This window comes from Nipponia nippon, unplaced genomic scaffold (genome assembly GCF_047370975.1).
Source record: "Nipponia nippon isolate SJK-2023a ecotype South Korea unplaced genomic scaffold, ASM4737097v1 scaffold_6, whole genome shotgun sequence".
NCBI lineage: Eukaryota > Metazoa > Chordata > Aves > Pelecaniformes > Threskiornithidae > Nipponia > Nipponia nippon.
This window is the reverse complement of record NW_028262380.1, coordinates 25,798,890-25,817,087: the sequence shown is the minus strand read 5'-3', so window position 1 is coordinate 25,817,087 and position 18,198 is coordinate 25,798,890. Positions and strand designations below refer to the sequence as shown.

The window sequence follows — 18,198 nt, the reverse complement described above, 5'->3', positions numbered from 1 at the left end:
AATAAAGCCTCTCCCTGAGGCATCTGAAATACTGGAAGAAGAATCTGAAACTGCATTGATAGAGCTGTATTTAAATAAATCCAACCTGAGACAGAGAAACTGTTCTTGCCATCAGTGTTTTGGTTCTCTTAAATCCAGGATCGCTTTCTGCAAGGACGTTCATGGTTGTCTTCCCAATAAATTCCAAAGCATCTAAGCCTCCAGATAATACACTTTTCCCCTGTATAAAATAATGCAACGTGGTTATTTTTTTTCTACTTTATGCTAATATGAACTGTAAAGAGTATTGCTTTTGCCGACACCATCTTTGAACATTCAGGTCCCTAGATTTTCTATGCTTTAACTAACAATAGGATTGATACGCTTATAAAATTATGTTACTTTGTTCTGAATACATTTTAAAAAAGAAAAAAATGAATTATACAAATATTTCTAGTTAATTAAAAGACTTACACCGGAGGAAATGTAACACCTGTTGCCAATAAAAAATTTATGAATAATACCACTTTAATTTTATCTGAAGCGGCATCTAGTCTGTGGGAACGTATTTTAGATATGAATCAGATGAAGCCAAAGTCTTTCATGAACAGGATGACCCTGCCTGACCTCACTGATTTCTAAAATTTTGACACTTGTGATGACGCTGGAACTGTCTATCGAAATACAGTTGGTTTTCCTCTGTCTTTGTATTAGCATTAGCCTTCACTCACAATTTTTCACATCCACTGAAGAAGAACTTTCACTGGCTAAAGATTTCCATTTCAACCTGGATTATGCATCTGTCAGATACTCATATGCTGATGTAACCTGACATATAATGGAAAACCCTACCAAAGTCTCAAATGGCATTACAGGCAACTTACTGAGATCTTAAGTTATTCTTTTGCTTGGTGACGTTCATCACTGTGGTATAGTAGCCTCTCTAGGTTTGCATAAGAGCACATTTCTCTTATTTGAAAACCTTATACAATGCTCAGGTAATCTTACTGGTGCCCAGTTCTCAGAAGCCCTACGATGCTCCAGATTCTGTAACAACAGTCTTAGGAATAGTCTATAGGAATCTCCCTCTGCTCCCAAAATCTTTGATATTAGAGTGATGAGGCATTCAGAGGGAACTGGATATGCACTAAAAAAGAATTGCCGCTTCAGAAAACATGCTCAGTGGGGAGTTAGTCTTCTATGCTTTTTTAGCTGATGCTTAATCTTTCATAATTTCAAGGGAAACATCATACTGAAAAGTTCAGAGAAAAACATTTGCTATGGTAATAGTGTGTAAAAAATGTCGGGGAAGAAACCGACACAAAAATTGATTTGGAAACAGTACGGTACAGGATTTTGCAAAAGCTGAAACACAGAAAACCAGAAAAGGATGAAGTGCAACACACAGAAAATATATGGAGAGTGTTAACAGGAGAGAACTGTGGACAAAAGGATTTGCCTCACTGAGTCTGCAATCAGACCACCTTCTGTGAAGGCTAATATGAAATGAGAGACTAGACAGAGAGGTGAAGGTAAGGGCCAGGGACTAACAATGCAGAGTTTAGCAAAAGTCTTAAAATAATCAAATGGAGTATTTTCTTATTTTATCTACCTTCGAAAATGATAACAAATCTTATCATACTTTCTCTGGAAGGACTTAACTGCAAAAACAATAGACGATGGTATGACAACTACAAAAAAGATTTCCCAAGAATTTGCAGAATTCTATATAGTTTAGGAGAAGGCGATACTTTTCACTGAAACTGGTGCCAAAGCAGTACCTGACTTAGTTGTGTTTGACCTTTTTTTTTAATTTGATACAGTCTCTGCCATGGAAGAGACTCTAAACAGACTTAGAACAGAACTGTTTTTACCAAGACCTACAACTTAACAAACTCCACCTGTTAAATGTGACCTACAGTGAAGTTGCACCTAAAAATGATGAAGAATAACTAGAGCAGAAAGGCCCACTAAAATGACTCACTGTGTTCTGTACAGCATTAGTGATAGCTGACAACATGCCACGAGATCCAGATGAAGGAGAAGAAGAAATATTCTCAGAAGAGCTTTGATCCAGAGAATCTTCTGCTTCTAACAAAAGAAAAAAAGCAAGCTACAGCATACTTTCAACTCTACAAGTCACAAATTACAGTAAACTGGATTCTGTGATCAAAATCTTAAAATTTTGTAAATTGGAGTAATTTGGCAGTGTCAAAGAGTTTTGTCCAATTTCAGTAAACTTGAACTTACGGATAACTGGTGTTTCAGCTGCAGGAGGCTCTGCTGTTTCTGAAGATGCTGAACTTGCGTTATGAATTCCTAGGGTAGTTCCTGCTTTTTCCTTTACTGCTGTTATCCCATGACCTGCAGCAGAAGCATATATTAAATTACATGATTTGAAAACTTATTACTAACAGTGCATAGTATTCTTATACTCCACGAATGATAACAATCAGAATAGCTATTAAATTTCCCTCAACTGCTTAATTTTTTTCTAGGTTAATAATTCACTTGTTCTACTATATCCAGTATATTAACTGACTAGAAATTATAAAGCTGAAATATAATACAAATGGCACTGGATCGGATCTGAAACGTAAAACTTGTTTCAGTGGCACACGTAAGTAGTTCCCTGCTTTTCAAAATGCTAAATATTCTGTTACAATTAATTTAAAGAGAAATTGATGGTCCTCCTAATGCCGTAGGGTTTGGCCTAATCTAGTTTTCAGAAGTACAGAGAACTATTAACCCACAATTAATGGACTGGGTGACGGCAGGGCTGAGGTAAGGAATCTGTTCTTCAGCCTGTTGCATAGGTGCTACGTTAGGTAAGTATTTTAGGAATACTGACCCAGGTCCTCAAAGTTATTTCAGGATTTCAGCTCCTCATTTGCTCATTTGAAGTCAAATTCTAAAATGTCTCTTCTCAAAGCTGCTGTTTAAATATACTTTGTAAAGTCTGTTGGTGTCAGATCACGAAGACAGAATTATTGTTCCAGTGGCAGCTGATCATCTACAGAGATTTTACTACCTTTACCTGACACATACGTAGTGACTCCCTAACTCTCTGTTCTATTAAAATGGTCTATTTTAATGTAAAGAATGTATGCTATTAGTGTTTTTATTGGAATAATTTCGACAGAATGGGATTGCTTTGCTGCTTTTCTACACGGAGTTTATTTACACCAGCAGATCACATGGACTGGTAATATCCTGCTATAGGACAGGGTGGGATTGCCTGGTAGTCAGCAAAAGGAGACAGTAGCTTCCTAATCTGCATCAGCTGTAGTTGAAAAACACTGCCCTTAAAAAAGACTACCCTCAAATTGTCTGCCTATTCTGCTTCTGGATATAGCCACAAGTATGTTCATGATATACTTCTCTCATTACAAATGATCCAGCTAGCACATCTTCCTTAGCTGGAAGTTCCTGCACATCAGCTGAGATGCACTAAGTAAACAACCAACCAGGTCAGCAATATTTCTTTCCAATACAAAATGAAATGGCTTCAGTGAACCTATTTTATTTTTTCTTGCACAGTACACCATTACTGCAGCTCACGTAAAGCTGATCACTTCTAGCACTAGGACAATACAGAGTGCTTTAACTATCTGCCTGCTTATGAGAAGTACTAATGACAATTTCGTACTTCTTTGCTTTGTTACCTTAAACTGAACTGTAAAAAGATAATTTATTTCAGAAAAGCCATTAGCACAGATGCTCAGGCAGATAGATACCTAGACATTTAAGGCATGAAGTCAAGCATATCGATTCATTAAATGTTGTCCATACTTTCCCACAATTGTGTGCACGTTCTATTAGAAAAGTTCAAAGCATCTTTTCTGAGTTACATTAACTAAAGCAAAATAGCCTATCACTTACCAGTGCTCTGCAGTGTTCCGAATATACATATACATATATATGTGTGTGTGTGTAGTCATACAAATATGCTTTTGAATATCTGATTAAAGAAAGATACAGCAAAACTATTTGAAATGGAGTAGGAAGAAGGAAAGCTTAGATTTATGATTCTGTTATTTCCAGATGGGTTGCACATCAGGCGCTCTATGAATTCAGTAATAAATATACTCTAGAAAAAATACGTGAAGCAGCACTACTGAAAGATCACATACAAGAAAACTGGAGTATCTGGAGGTAAACACCAAGAACAGATGTCCCCTAAGGAGCAGATGAGCAGAAACAAGTGATTTTCTATATGACAGCATAAGCTGCATGGGGTCCTGATGTTTTTACACTGCAACAGAGAGACTAGGCAGGTAAATGCTTTTACCCATCTAAAGCAAGTATGACCTTTGTCTATTTCATCTCATGTCTTACAAAATGTACCAGTACGTCCAACTGTACAGGACATACTAGGTTATGCACCACAGTGATTTAAGTCATTGCTGGGTAACGTCTTGCCTTTTGCAAAATCTGTTCCAATGCAGATACTAGAGAGTGGCGTACTACGTTGTCTAATCCCAATCTCCTGCACGTTTTAATTGGTTCAATGAAAATATTAGCATGAATAGATTCTGGAGTCATTTATTTACTCTCCAAATTCCTGGAACTCACTCAAATAACTATTAATTGTTCTTTTAAACTAATGTAATTGATACTCCATGTCACATTCCTTTCCATTTCTGCTGCTCACAACTTTTTAAATGAGCAAAAGAGTTTTATTCTTTCCATTGACTTACTTTTTCTTAAGGACTTGACTTGCTAACAAAATATTACTGTCCTGTAATTATATAAAAAATTAACTACAAACATTAAGCAAAAATGTCTCTTTAACTGTGTATGAAAGTTATTGATTTTCAGATTAATTTTCAAGTTTTTTTCTGTATCTAAACATTTTATTTTTTTTTATATTCTGTAATTTGGTTTGCATAGTTTTGCAGACAAGCTTATACTTCCAAGAAAAGGAGGCACACAGTTCCTGTACTGATATTTACAGACTTCTTATAAAACACAGCATTTTCAGGGCCGGGGTTACAGGCACTAAAATGATAAAAAAATATTTCAGGTCAGCTAGGAGTGGTTATGCTGAACTCAGCTGCATGGCATGTATGTTTGACTACAACAACAAAACCAGATGAGATCAGAAGACCACAACTGAAGCAAGTCAGCACTGTTAGATACACATATATGCACAAACACGGCAGAATCGCATGTTGCTTTGGAAATGAAAATGATTATTTGCAATTTCAAAAGAGACAGAAATAAAAGAGGTTGTGGGAGACGAGCCTCCATTTTAGAGATAAAGGTGCACTGGTTTTGTTACACTGGGTGTGGTAACGCAACTGAGCTGGTATTGTAAACTTAGGAACACCTCTCCATTTACTCATCTGTAACAGCAGAGACAGAAGAGCTATGCAACAGGTATTGTTAACTGCTTACTTTTTGAAGAAAGCATGCTTTTTTTCCTGTGTTGTTGCTTTTGTTTTCCTTGCCTACACGATTTCTGTTCTTTCTATTGGCTGGCAATTTCAGCAGAATATTGTTGTTCATCTTGCTAGCTAGAATCTTTCATTTGAAAAGGAAGGTTTTGCAAGCAGCGCCTAAACACGTGGCCTGCCTTTGAGGTTGCCTGATGTGCCCAAGGCCAGATCACAGTGCTCACAAATGCTTTAGTCAGAAACATCCCACTTCACTTTAGGCACTCTTATCTTCCATCTCCCAGCTTAGTAGCTTTGGATTCCCTGCAGAGCTGAAAAGAGGCAGACAGACACCTCTGGAGGGCAGTTCAGCACGCCTGAAACCTAAACCATTCTCTGCAGGAATTGCTGCCCCGTGTCAACCTAGTACTCCCATGCAACTGGACTCCCTGCTTCAGCGGTACAGATACAGAGGGTGAGTTTGAGATTTTGTCCCTGGCTACCACAGAGTCTTTGTCACCTGTGTTGCACCACGGGGACATTTCTGATGAACAACCGATCAAAATTCAGTCTAGTAAGATGAATGAAGCTTCATCTGGTTCAAGCTAAAGATGAAGATCAAGGCCTTAAATTAGCATCTGACGCTGACCGAGAAACGGAGGGACCTGAAGATGGCTGGGGTGGAAATCACTCCACTATATGAAGCATAGGTATGTGGAAAAGCCAGCTGTGCTCTGGTTTGTACACTAAAAAAGTGGGACCCCATTGTGCTCACTTTGAGGCTATCCTATTGGCACTCCATTCCCTTCAAGGCTTTAGAAAAATTCTCTTCCTTGTAGTTAAAACAAAAACACAGGCTATATTCTGATAATACCTGTGCTATCCAGTCTGTAAATCGGGAATAACTCCAATTAAGCTAGTAAATGAGACTAGTTTCAGATCTCCTTACTGCAATGGTAAAAGGTTTTAATAATAGCAATAGGCATAAAGGCTGCTACAACAGATTATTGGTTCTCAACCTCTTCTAGATCATAAACCCATGTTAAAAGATATACAGAAAGAAAATTGGACCACCATCCCCAAGAGCATGTCCACATTTCCTCCCATCTGATACTTGCATTCAGTATTCTTAAAAAGGAGGAACTGTGAAAAAGGGGGTTGCTAATACAGCAGCTGTAATGTGTTATTTACAGAACAGTTGAGTGACCACCATTTGATTTCAGGCACAAAACAGTTTTCCCTTCATCAGCTGAATTTATGCAGTGGGGAAAAAATAAAAAAAAAGTTTTTCTGAAGAGATTAACTGTCCTTTTTATGACTACGTAAGGTATAAGCATAACATCCAGTCTTTGGTTTTTTTTTAGTGTCATTCTTTATTTCACAACAGTGGAGATATCTGTAGAGAATGGAAAAGATATTCACATCATTTCAATACTTTCACATTATCTGAAGCATTTGCATTTCCGTTCCACACAGACTTCAGTTTAAGCTATGCAATGTAGATTATTACACATACCTATGTGTAATAATATCCAAGCTCATGAACACAGTGACATCACAAGTGACATTTCATTCTGTCATACTGAGTGACAAGAAAAGGTTTTCAGCATACCAGGGAGAACTATGGGTGTCTGATACTTCTGTGTGCCATTCTACCAGGTGAAGAACTAGATGAGGAATATATACAAGCAAAAAATAATCAAGATATCAGAATATCAGTTACAAGCAATGCATGAGAGAGATGCATTAAGCAGCCTTACAGTATGAATTTCAGAGACCATGTAAATTAGATAGCTGAGTTCTATTTTTTATTACTTTTATTGTGTAAGAAGTATTGACAGATGTTAGTCCTACCAATGGCACTAGAGGTAAAAAAAACCAAACTTGCATGGGGGGAAGCACATGCATACAGCACGACAGAGAACAGACTTTGCTTGGAAATGCAGCTTGTTCAGCACCACAACGCCACAATTCATGCATACAAAACAATACAACATATGGAAGGCAAGGCTTGTAGGAGAAGGTAGTAACTTTCATTAAGCTAGCAGATAGCTTAGTTGGAAAAAAACCCAAACAGGCAAGCTGTCAAGCATACAAGCTGTTTTTAAAAATGGAAGTCACAAGCTTCAAGTACAGACTGAGAATGTTTTGCCTCACTTAAGCCCTTCAGATAAAAGGTTTGCTGTTATGGCTAAGCTGACCTAATGGCTTCTTGGTGCTGGTATGGGAGGTTCTGCTCCTTCCACGTTCCATATTTGTCCCTACTGCTTGCCCTGGCACTTATCTCAGTGAGTTGGTTCAAGGAACTAAAGAGGCAGAAAATGGATTTTTCTTTCCTCTAGAGTTATTCTTATGTCAGTTTAGCTTTCTGAACTGCATTACTGGGAGCTCAGAGGAGCACGAGTGCCGGCACAGGGAGGAGAAAGAAACGCGCAAGGAAAAGAGAGAGCAGGACTGCACACTTCAGTGGCTGCTAGCCATTAGATTGGCTTAGCTGCAATGGTAACCCACTGTCAGAGCAGAGTTTTATTAACACTGTTACTAAAACACTGGATGGTGTAATTACTGATTTACTAAAAAATACAATTTAAAAGAAAGAGGGTAACAATAAGTACAACAAGTTGTGTATCCAGATCACAGTGAGCCTACTTCTCCCATCTCATCATCCCAGCAACAATTTCAGTGGATCTACTCCACTGTGCTTCCACAAGGGGGGAAATCAAACTTGCACCTTTTAAAAACGAAAGAAAACTCTTCAGCTCATTAATGACACAGATTCAATAACTTTCTTAGTGTGACATCTAGTGTCAGCCACTAAGCATGGTTCAGGCAGTGACTGCTACTAATCCAAACGCATTACAGATTCTGTTGTGTAGAGGAGTATCACATCTGCCTTGTGGCGGGGACCTTAATCCAAATTACGTCAAAATCAGTTCAAAGACAACAGACATTTGCTTTAGAATACAAAACCATCGCCAAAAAAATCACTGGCTATATATGCACAGCTAGTTAAAGAGAGATAAGATACAAATTATATGGAAACTACCTTATTGTTAGAAACTAAAATCAGCTATGCTAAACAAATTAGAGCCATGCAGTAAAAATGCTAATCTGTTTGGGAGCTCTAAATAGGGTTTGAAGGATAATGAAACTGAGATCCTTGGAACAACCATTTCAGCTCAATCTTAAAGAGAAAGGAATGTAAAAAAGAAATTTTTTACAGTAAGAATGGTCATTCACTGGAACAACCTCCCCAGGGATGTGATAAGAGTCCCCACTGCTGGAGGTTTTCAGAGATGTGACTGGACAAGGTGCTAGATAATCTCATCTAGGTGCCCCTTCCCACAGCCCGGACTAGATGATCTTTCGAGGTCCCTTCCCACCTGGGCTGTTCTATGATACAATTTGTTAAAAGCTGAATGTGTTTGGTTAGGCCTTTAAGATGTCATCTAGTCCATCTCAAACTGTTTCTGCTGCTTTTACAATTTTGAAGAAAAGTACAAGGAATAGTAAATATTTGCCATACTTAACGAGACAAGCAGCTGTGCTGTACAAAGGTAATGACAGAGCAACAGAAAAATCACATACCTGGTGTGATGGTGTTGCTGGTAAGTCTAATTCCAAGAAAGCAGCTTTACTTATACCATTTGCTACACTGAAGGAATAAGCAATATTAAAATGGACTGGATCATGGCAAGCCTATTTTCTGATGTAGAATAGGAGATGAAGTGTTAGTTGAACTGCTCAGATATTACATGGAGTAACTTGAGGGGGGATAATAAATATTTAATAAATAGAAGAAAGCTTATAGAAATTCCCCATAGCTTTAATTTTTTTCTCTCTCTCTGTCTCTTGCTAGGAATTATCATACTGAAGCAGATATATGGTATGCACAGTCCCACATCCTGTCTATGACACTGACAGACAGTAAATACTTCACAGGATCAAGCATGAATTTCCATAACAAACAATTAGGAAATAAGCCCTCTATATCAGGAATATAAACTACTATCTGCTGCACTTATTTCCTGGAACAAATCTAAGATTATCTATGTGGTCTTCCAAGTTACCTTGGGTTCAGTGAACATGGAAGAATGTACATTTGATTTCTGCTTAATTCAAAGTCTATTTTATTCAATAAATTCACAGAGAAAAGTTAGATCCAAAATTATTAGATAGTAATGTGGGAACTCAACCTTACCCTGACCCTAGCAGGGTCAGGAAGTCTGTCTAAGCTGTAGATTCCAGGAAATGGGAAGAGAAAACAGGGGAAGTGCTGCTTTACGTACATCTAGTTCTAGACTCTTTCCTAGTCGCTCTTGGCCACTGCCAGAAACTAGTTAATAGATGGGTCTTCAGTGTGACATAGTGCAACTATTCTCATGTAAAATTAAAATTATTTTAAAATTTTCTTTTTCCTTTTCTGCATGTGGATGCTCCTTTGCCTAGGCAACTTGACCTGTTCCAACTGTGCTCATTTTTAAATAATAATAATTCTAAGAATATATGGTGATGATATGTCTATTCAAAATAGACACAATCACACAACCTTATCAAGTCAGGCTGCCTGGACAACAAACTTGTTTGCATATTTACACTCCATGAAGATAGTTATGATGCTGATACAGTCAGATGGTATGCTAAGAACCCAGTATCAATTAAGCATGAATTTAACATATATGAACCAGGATGTTATATGGCCTATATAAAAATGAGATCATATTATTAAAAAGTCCATGGAAATCCACAGAGATACAATGCTGGCAGCAGGTTTTATAGACAAAAGTAACAAACAGCTATAAAAAGGTATGTCTTGTTTACTTATTAGACAGTAAGAAGGGATACAACACACATTCTTGTTTGTCTCCCAAACTTTTTCCAACAGCACTCATCATTTTCAGGCAAGCTCATGTCAGTTGGGCAAGAAAATATCTATGGACATACTGCCCCACAGAAAGTGTATATGCTTTGTGACACTAAACTGATCGCTCAGTGAGGCCAAGACTTATAAGCCACAGAAGACTGTGAGTGAGATTGCCACTGCAAGCCTGCAAGAACAGTAACTGTTTGGTAACGAATAATCTTATTACTCACAAACAACATTAGAATGTCAATTTGATAGAATACTGTTTATTGTAAAAGCCAAACAGAATATAAATATGGCTATCTCACAGGCAAAAACTGAATGACTTGAAAGAGCTTTGTTCCAAGAAACCCATTGCTGCAACTATAAAAATGAACTGAAGAATTCATTAGCATTACAATTCCAACTGATCAGCAGTAAAATTACTTTATGCACATAAATTTTCTTCTTTAGTTATTTACGTTAAGCCACATTCTTTTCAGAATGCTGTTGTTATGATGGTCTGAGAATGTAAAAGAGGCAAGGCTCATGGAAGTCTGTGAAAGAAGTACCGTTTATTAGACCTACTAATAGCGTTGGGAAAAAAACGGGCAAAATTTTTGCACGGTGGGCCTTCTTCAAGTCTGAAAGAGAAGCGCTAAACTTTAAGGTTAAATACAAGTTGAGAACACCTATGCAGTTCCACAGCTAGTTAAGCTGCCCTTGTCCCCATTGGCATGTTCTGTGTGTTCCCATCGTTTCCCCATTCAGTAGCATTTGGGTGATCAAATGGTGAGCCAGATTGGGGAATTTACAAACTGATCCAGCTGAAGATCCAGCTCTTACTTCATTTGTACTTTTCAAAATCAGTCCCATAAACCAGCTCCCCTCATCACTGCATGAAGGGTACTGTTAGCATGAGTGAAGGAAGAAATACATTGCTGGGGCAGGGCAGGCCCGCTCCTTTCAGCAGCAACCTTCACTTATGTCAATTTAAAGACATTTTAGAAAAACATTCTGAGTTTAATTAGATATGTTAATTGCTTGGACTGTATGACAGAAAAGGTAGTTACAAACTCTTGAGTGTGGGTGTTACTGGAAAAAAAAGAGAAGCTAGGGGAAATTCCCTTCTTCTCTGAGAAGTAGACAGAAATAATTTATTGCCCATGGAACAGAGGAGGATAGGGAGGAGAATTACTCAGCCTTATTTGGGATCATAAAACCAATACTTCTGTTGAATCTGTTATTTTTAGTAACTAGCAATTAATTTTAATTCCTAGGTTCATCTTTTGAAGGTGTTTTGTGGATCCTTTATGACAACTGATTAGTTAGCAGCTTGGTAGCTGTTTTGTGAGAAATTATTTCCCACTGATAACTAGGTATTTGGATGCTTCGCTTTTTGTCTGTGATGTGTAATGATTAAGTTTTACCTAAAGTCTTCACAAGGGCATACTATCAGAAATGAGAGTATAGGGAAAGGGAGACAGGGTCCATGTCTCAATATGTTGTTCCACTCTCTGAAGTCTGGTGTGATAGCTTAACAGTTTCGCCAGGTGTCAGTGAAAGCTGGAATGATTTACAAGAAATGAATGCATATTGTATAGATAGAAGTCACGGTGTATAAATCACAAACATGCATGTCCATGAATTTGGGTCGGAGTGCTTTGACTTCAAAAACCATAAGCCTTTGGGTGACAGTAATTGTATCAGATTATGTATCCTTTCTGTGAAGAAGCTACAACAAGGTAATTGACTAACTCTACAAACAAGCCCAGTACCTTGTCCATAATGTGACCCAAAGAAATATTTATGTGCTTTGACAGTTTAGGAAGGTCCTTCTTCCTATTAAAAAAAAAAAATCACGCTTGCCAAGCATGTCAGGACAAAACTGTCTATCAGTCTTTAAGATACAACATTAATGTGTCTAATGACACATTAAAATTACGATATATTTCCACACACTTTACTGATTGAACACTTACCCACTGTGGCAGAAGCTGATGACAGGAGAGACTTCCCCCAGGTACCCCAAGCTCCCCATCTGCTTGCTTTAGATGAGGAGTCTGTGGCCTGTAAGAACAAAAATATTACTCCACTGTCTAAAATTTATATTATCTAAAGGCAGGAGGAAACACAAAGAACTTGTCAGGCAACAAAGTCCAGCATGTAATAAATGATGATTCGAGTAAAAATGGCTGTGCCACTACTTACAAGGGTATACAATCTGAAAACAGGCACTTTGTAATGTAATACTTGGCTTCCCTGATCATGGTGATGCCTTCTGAAGAACGATTTTCAAGAGACAGCACATACAGAGAAACAGCCCAGAATGATGACTGACTAAAGCTTTCCCACCAGCTCCTCTGGCAGATGCTTAAGCTTTTGTGCAAAGTAGTCCTCGCATGAAAGGTAGCATTCTTATGGCACTGCAGGGTTGTTACTGTTCTCACCTCACCACTTCTTCCCCCAGAAGGAAACCGAGGTCATCAACCTCACTCTGTGTCTGTGAAACTGATCATTTGGCTGTTTCCATACCAAGTCAGATAGATAGGCTAATTGGAACAGCCTTCTGTAATGGGTTAAACTAACCTTGCAGGCTTAGACTGAAAGGCCCCATAATGGGTTCTGCAGGCTCTACTGCAGAGCGTAACTTCTAGCTGAAGAATTGTAACATCTGGCTGGGAAGGTGCTAATACCGGTGCACACATCTGTGCAGTGAACAAATGATCACAAGTTCAATGTGAAACAAGAGCATCCCTATGGAGAATTAGCTAAGAGTTTGGTGTCATACTAAACTAAAGCTTATTTCACATATAGTATCCCTGGGCAGACATGCCCTCCTCTAGCTTTATTATAATGACTTATTTATACTGCCGTTATGTTCACAGTTTGGTCACTAAGGCCAGACTTTTAAAGGTCTTTTCATTCCTAAAAGTGCAACAGATTCTTAACGGGATACTAAATGCTTATGGCCGGTGCTAGACTGGGTATTATGTGGAGTTCAAGCTTCTGTACATAAGAAAGCAGAATGGGAAGCTTAGTTCAGATCACCTATTCCTGAAAGCACCTAAAACTCCAGAGATGTCTTCACAGATGTCCTAATATTTCTTCAGGCACCTAATCCTATAAAGCCATACAAGTTTATTAGGGCTATTATTAGGGAGAGGAATCTGTCTCCTTCCTGAGTTCTACCAGGAGCCAGAGTCAGAGACTTCTCTGCCTGAGTCTTCTCAGAGGTGTAACCCAGTAGATGTGCACAGGGAAATCCTAACAACTGAGTTCAATAAAAACACAGCCACCTTCTACATTAATGTGTGGTATTAATCGATTATCAGTATTCCATATTTAAATCATATTAAGAAACTGTTGTCTCAAGAAAGTCTCCAGTAACATATCATCCCTACACAATCAACTCAAAATCAAAAGCCGAAGTATGCCAAGACAGCTCCGCATTGTGCAGTGTACAGATCCCCTGCCACCTTTTCTAGGTAGGTCCCTCTCACTGGTGGAGGGACAAAAACAATGTGTTTTAACCTTTTCCAATTTGTGGATGCCTGAAAATTTTTCAGTGGAGATGAGAACATCTTCAGCTGTGTCACATATATTGGATTTGGATGCTACGTAGGCTGTAAAAAAGCCTTGTTTTTCTTAGTTTCATTAACTTCTTGCAATTACTCATAGGACTCCGAAAGGTCCGTGGATCACAAATCAAACACTACTGGCCTAGAACAAATCAAAAACTACTGGCCGTTTCACCGAGCCTTGTGAAACATACACTGGTTTCGTAAAGTTAATGGCTTGAAAATTAGCAAGTACAAGACTCAGTGCTGCATATGCAGCTTCAATTCTGTCCTCTTCTAGGTTCATTCTGTGAACGGAATGAAGCAGATTTGTACAGAAAGCCAGATAACAAAATCACAGGAGTATGCTATCTACACAAAATGGACTAGATTCTTAATAAGATTTAGGCTCTGGTATAGTTTTATTGCAACCAGGCTAGAAAGACCAAATTAATGTCATACTGGCAAAGAGAAATTCAACTGTTCCTAGTTTCCAAAAGCTTGGTGTTGCAATTTAACTTATTTTATTTTCATGCAGGTTCTCTGTATATAACTCCCTAGGCTTTTGTGAACAACAGTACATACATTGTATAAAATTCTGTCCTTACAAAGTAGGGAGGGGAGGGCTTTCATGGAAAAGAAAGTATTACTTACTAGACTGCTTTGTTCATGCAGTGTTTCTTCAGATTCAGACTCTGCATCAAGGCTTACGGTCTCATTGCACTCAGTGGGCATGTCTTCAGTCGCCTCTCCATTGGAAGGCAGACTTTCAACTATTTTTTCAGTCAAAGGGTTTTTGTTAATAAATATGTCTCCTTCCTGCCCATTACTGGCACTCTGAGTGGCCTGCCCATGTTCGTCATGTGAAGACTCATGCAAGATCTCAGCTTCTGCGAGGTCTGGTGCTGACTCGTGAGGCAATGCCTCATTGCTGGGCATTTCCATTACTTCAGGCTTTTCTTCAGATGGGATGCCATCACATATGTCTTCAGACATTTTCAATTCTGAATACAGAAAATAAATTAAGGCTTTTAGGTTCCATAAACATTTGAATGACTATAAAATACATAGCATTTACCATAAGCTATTGCTGCAGAACAACACAGCCTTGATGTAAGGCCTCCTGAAGCATGGAGCCCTGTGGCACATGCACCATGCTGGCACTGATTTCACGATGATACTCTGAATACTCTATTCACTTTGCAGGATAGCACTCAAGTACAAAGAGCAGCATCACTGTTTTCCAAAATACAGTCTGGTGAGGGAGAAAGAATGTTCATTTGTTTGGAGAAGTAAAATATAAGAGCTTCCACACGGTTAATTCCTATGTTCCCTATTATACGTGTATGAAAGACCACTGGAGAACAGGATAATCTGAGCTGCAATAGCCAAGCAGCTCTTGCTCTCCTTCTCATCATTTCCACATACATGGGTTGCTATAGCCTGCTGACTGATGGAGAGGAGGATGATAAGCACAGCGTGACTAAAACTGTGGTGATATTTATGTGTTGGAAGAGGGGCATAATTTAGGAACATGACAGACCATGGTCCCTGCAGCCATTTCATAGACAGGAAGCATTCACTGCTCACACCGTTTCTAAATCATGTGTCTCAAAGCCTTACTGTCTCGGGAATGCAAAACATCTCACCTGCTCCTAAAAGTCCAGATATCAGTTCTGGAATTAAGCTGTGTGATTAAACTTCAATTCTGAAGGCAAGGTAAGCTTGCATGAGGTAGAGTTATTGGTTTTTTTCTTGTTACAAACATGTTTTCTCTTATTTACTCCTTATCTTCCAATGCAACTTTCTTTTTCTAAGTATTTCCCACCACTGCAGTCATCAGGCTGAGGATCTAGGAAGGGAAAGAAATGGCCATTGAGCAAGCTCTGTGGCTGATTAAGGAGTGGCAGTGGCAGTCCAAAAGGACTACCCTACAGTGATTACTACCACTTACTTGTGGGCAACAACAGTATGCCCGGCACTCTACTCAGAAGACAACCCTTGACAGAGAGTTGTAATTGCAAACTCTTGACTATATGCAGAGTTGCATGGCATAAAATAAACTCACAGAGTCCTCTCTGTAGATGCTGTACTGTCTTTTCATTGACTCCAGTATTAATTAATTAAATATGGTTCAAAGCCTTGTACCAGTTAGGAAGTGTCAAGGTTCTACAAGAGACCGAAGAACAGAAAAAAAAAAAGGCAAAAAAGCAAAATGTAACTGGGATTTAGAAGAAGCTCGCCTAAGAAACATGTATTTAAATTAGTATATTTTATTAAAGTCTATAGAATCATGTACATTTGTGGCTTTAGCAGCCTGTTTATTTCACTTGAATGTAGATCAGCTGTGTGAACAGTTTCAAGAATAGCATTTGGGATCAGTGAACAAGAAACATAAATAAACAAATAAGCACTTGGTGCCACTCATATTACTTTAGCTTACACTACAACTTAATGATCTTCAGAAAACATGCATTTACCAGTCAGAATCTTTACATCTGCCACAAATATTTGCAGTTTTCCATTACGAATACAGCAAACACTATAAAATGCTTTACTGTAGGTAAATACTGCCATTGTTTTAACAGTACTCACTGTGTGATGGGCAGCATCACCTGAAGAAAATTTTTGTATTTGTAAACCAAATTCCACCATCAGATATGAGGATCCTCTACTAAAACCTGTAAAATCTGTACATATGTGCATCAGAATTTTTGCACGGGGATTAGATCTGAATAAGAAAATGCCCAACACCAGTACAATTTGTAAAGGATCATAGATGCGCACATGAATTTTTGCAGGACTGGGTCACCTTTGGGGACCCCTCGGGCCAAGGTCCCTGCATTGTCTCCTAAACTTTCATCATGGGAGCAAAGCCCGCAACAGCAAACTACCACATCTGTCAGAAACCACAAGCTGTGCGTGACCCTGGGGTAAGGCATCACTCAAACTGCCACCCGTGAGACTATACTGATCTAAATCAACTCGGACAACTCCGCCCAAAGGGAATTACTCCCTACAGGTAGCTCATGAGCGAGATGCCCAGGCCAGCTCCGGGCCGGGCGGCAGGCGAGCGCCCCGCCCGCAGCGACCAGCCGCCCTGAGGCGGGCAGCGGCCAACGGCCGGCGGGACCGGCCGCCCCTCAGGGGTCGGCGGTGGCGGCGGTCCCCGCCGCGGCTCGGTGGCACCTGCCGACCCGCCGCCTGAGGAGTTCCATCCCGCCTCGGAAGCAAAGCCCAGCCGCCGACGGGCGCCCTCAGACGCGGATCACCGCCGCCGTGAGGGATAACTTTCTTGACCGGCCGCCCCGCGCTCCCCTGCCGCTCAACGCCTGCTGTCGCTTCTCCCTCCGCGGGACGCTGCGGGCACGGCGAGCTGCGGCGAGGGCGCCCCGGGCGCCCCGCGCTGCCGCCGCCAGCTCCCCCTGCCCCGCTGCCACCTGCCCCGCGCCCAGGGCGAGGCAGGAGCCGCCGCAGCGCCGCTCCCTCAAACCCGCAGCGGCCACAGCTACCCCCTTCTTTGCCTCTTTTTTTTTTTTTTTCTTCCAATTTCGAAATCTCCTGTGAGAGGAAGCAGAGTTATTAGTGAGGAGCCCGCAGCCACTTTCGAAAGCGGGAGAAAAAGCAGAAATCGCTGCGCTCCTTACCGCTCAGCAGTCCCCTTGCCGGCGCGCCCCCTGCTCCTTCCCCTTCCCCGCCCCGCCACGTCGGCAGCAGCGGGGGGAGGAGGCAGAGCAGGCCGGGCCGCCGCGGGCCGGCCGGGCCGCGGGGCGGAGGGACGGCTGGCCGGCTCCTCTTCCCTCGCTCTCCCTCCGTCTCTCTGAGGCGGCCGCCTGTTGCGAGGGGGCTGCTGCGCGCCGCTGCCGAGCCGCCCCAGAGCTCCAGGCTGCGGGCCGGGGCGGCAGCGCCGACCCACCGCGGAGAGCCCTCCCGGCCGCCATTGTCGCCCCTCATGGCCCCCAGCGCTCTGCGGCCCCGCTCGGCGGAGGGGGCGGCGGGGCGGCGGCCGGCGCGGGGGACCCCGCCGGAAGCGCCGGCCGAGGGCGACGGGCGCGGGTGGAGCGGGCTGCTTGCGGGGCGGTCGGCCGGCTCCCGCGTCCTAGCTGAGGCGGCAAAAGGGGTGGATTTGACAACGCTGATGTAGTAACGTTCATGCTGAGGCATTTTAAGTATAAATGAGTCTAGTCACTGAGCTGGCATCGTTTGGTTTTTTTTTTTTTGTAGGAAGTTTAATCGTTCCTCAAAGCGAGCTGCCGCTAACCACCCACTGAAGTGTGTGGCTGCGGAATCAAATAACTGAGATTTAGCTTTTCAGATGGCACTTTGCACCTTCGTTATATATGTGTTTACAGGAAATGCCCATAAAAGAAACTGGGAGGTGCGTGCAGACATTTCCAGTAAGTTGGTGTCAGCACTGGGTGCCCGCAGCCACGCCAGA

General features: G+C 40.9%; 1 protein-coding gene across 3 annotated transcripts in view; it reads right to left on the bottom strand.

Annotated features, from left to right (window-relative positions):
* FAM114A1 (family with sequence similarity 114 member A1) overlaps positions 1–18,037 on the bottom strand; it is a 38,778-nt gene extending 20,741 nt beyond the window's left edge. For 2 of the 3 annotated variants that reach the window (XM_087736882.1, XM_087736883.1), the window contains exons 1-6: positions 17,408–18,037; positions 14,415–14,764; positions 12,183–12,270; positions 2,230–2,343; positions 1,964–2,070; positions 86–220 (exon numbers count right to left, since the gene is read on the bottom strand). In XM_087736882.1, coding sequence (XP_087593008.1) covers positions 86–220; positions 1,964–2,070; positions 2,230–2,343; positions 12,183–12,270; positions 14,415–14,764; positions 17,408–17,924 — 1,311 coding nt within the window. In that variant the 5' untranslated portion in view covers positions 17,925–18,037. Of the gene's footprint in view, positions 1–85; positions 221–1,963; positions 2,071–2,229; positions 2,344–12,182; positions 12,271–14,414; positions 14,765–15,409; positions 15,594–17,407 lie in introns of those variants that run through there. The other variant, XM_087736884.1, reaches the window with a different exon arrangement.
* Positions 18,038–18,198: the final 161 nt, after the last annotated feature.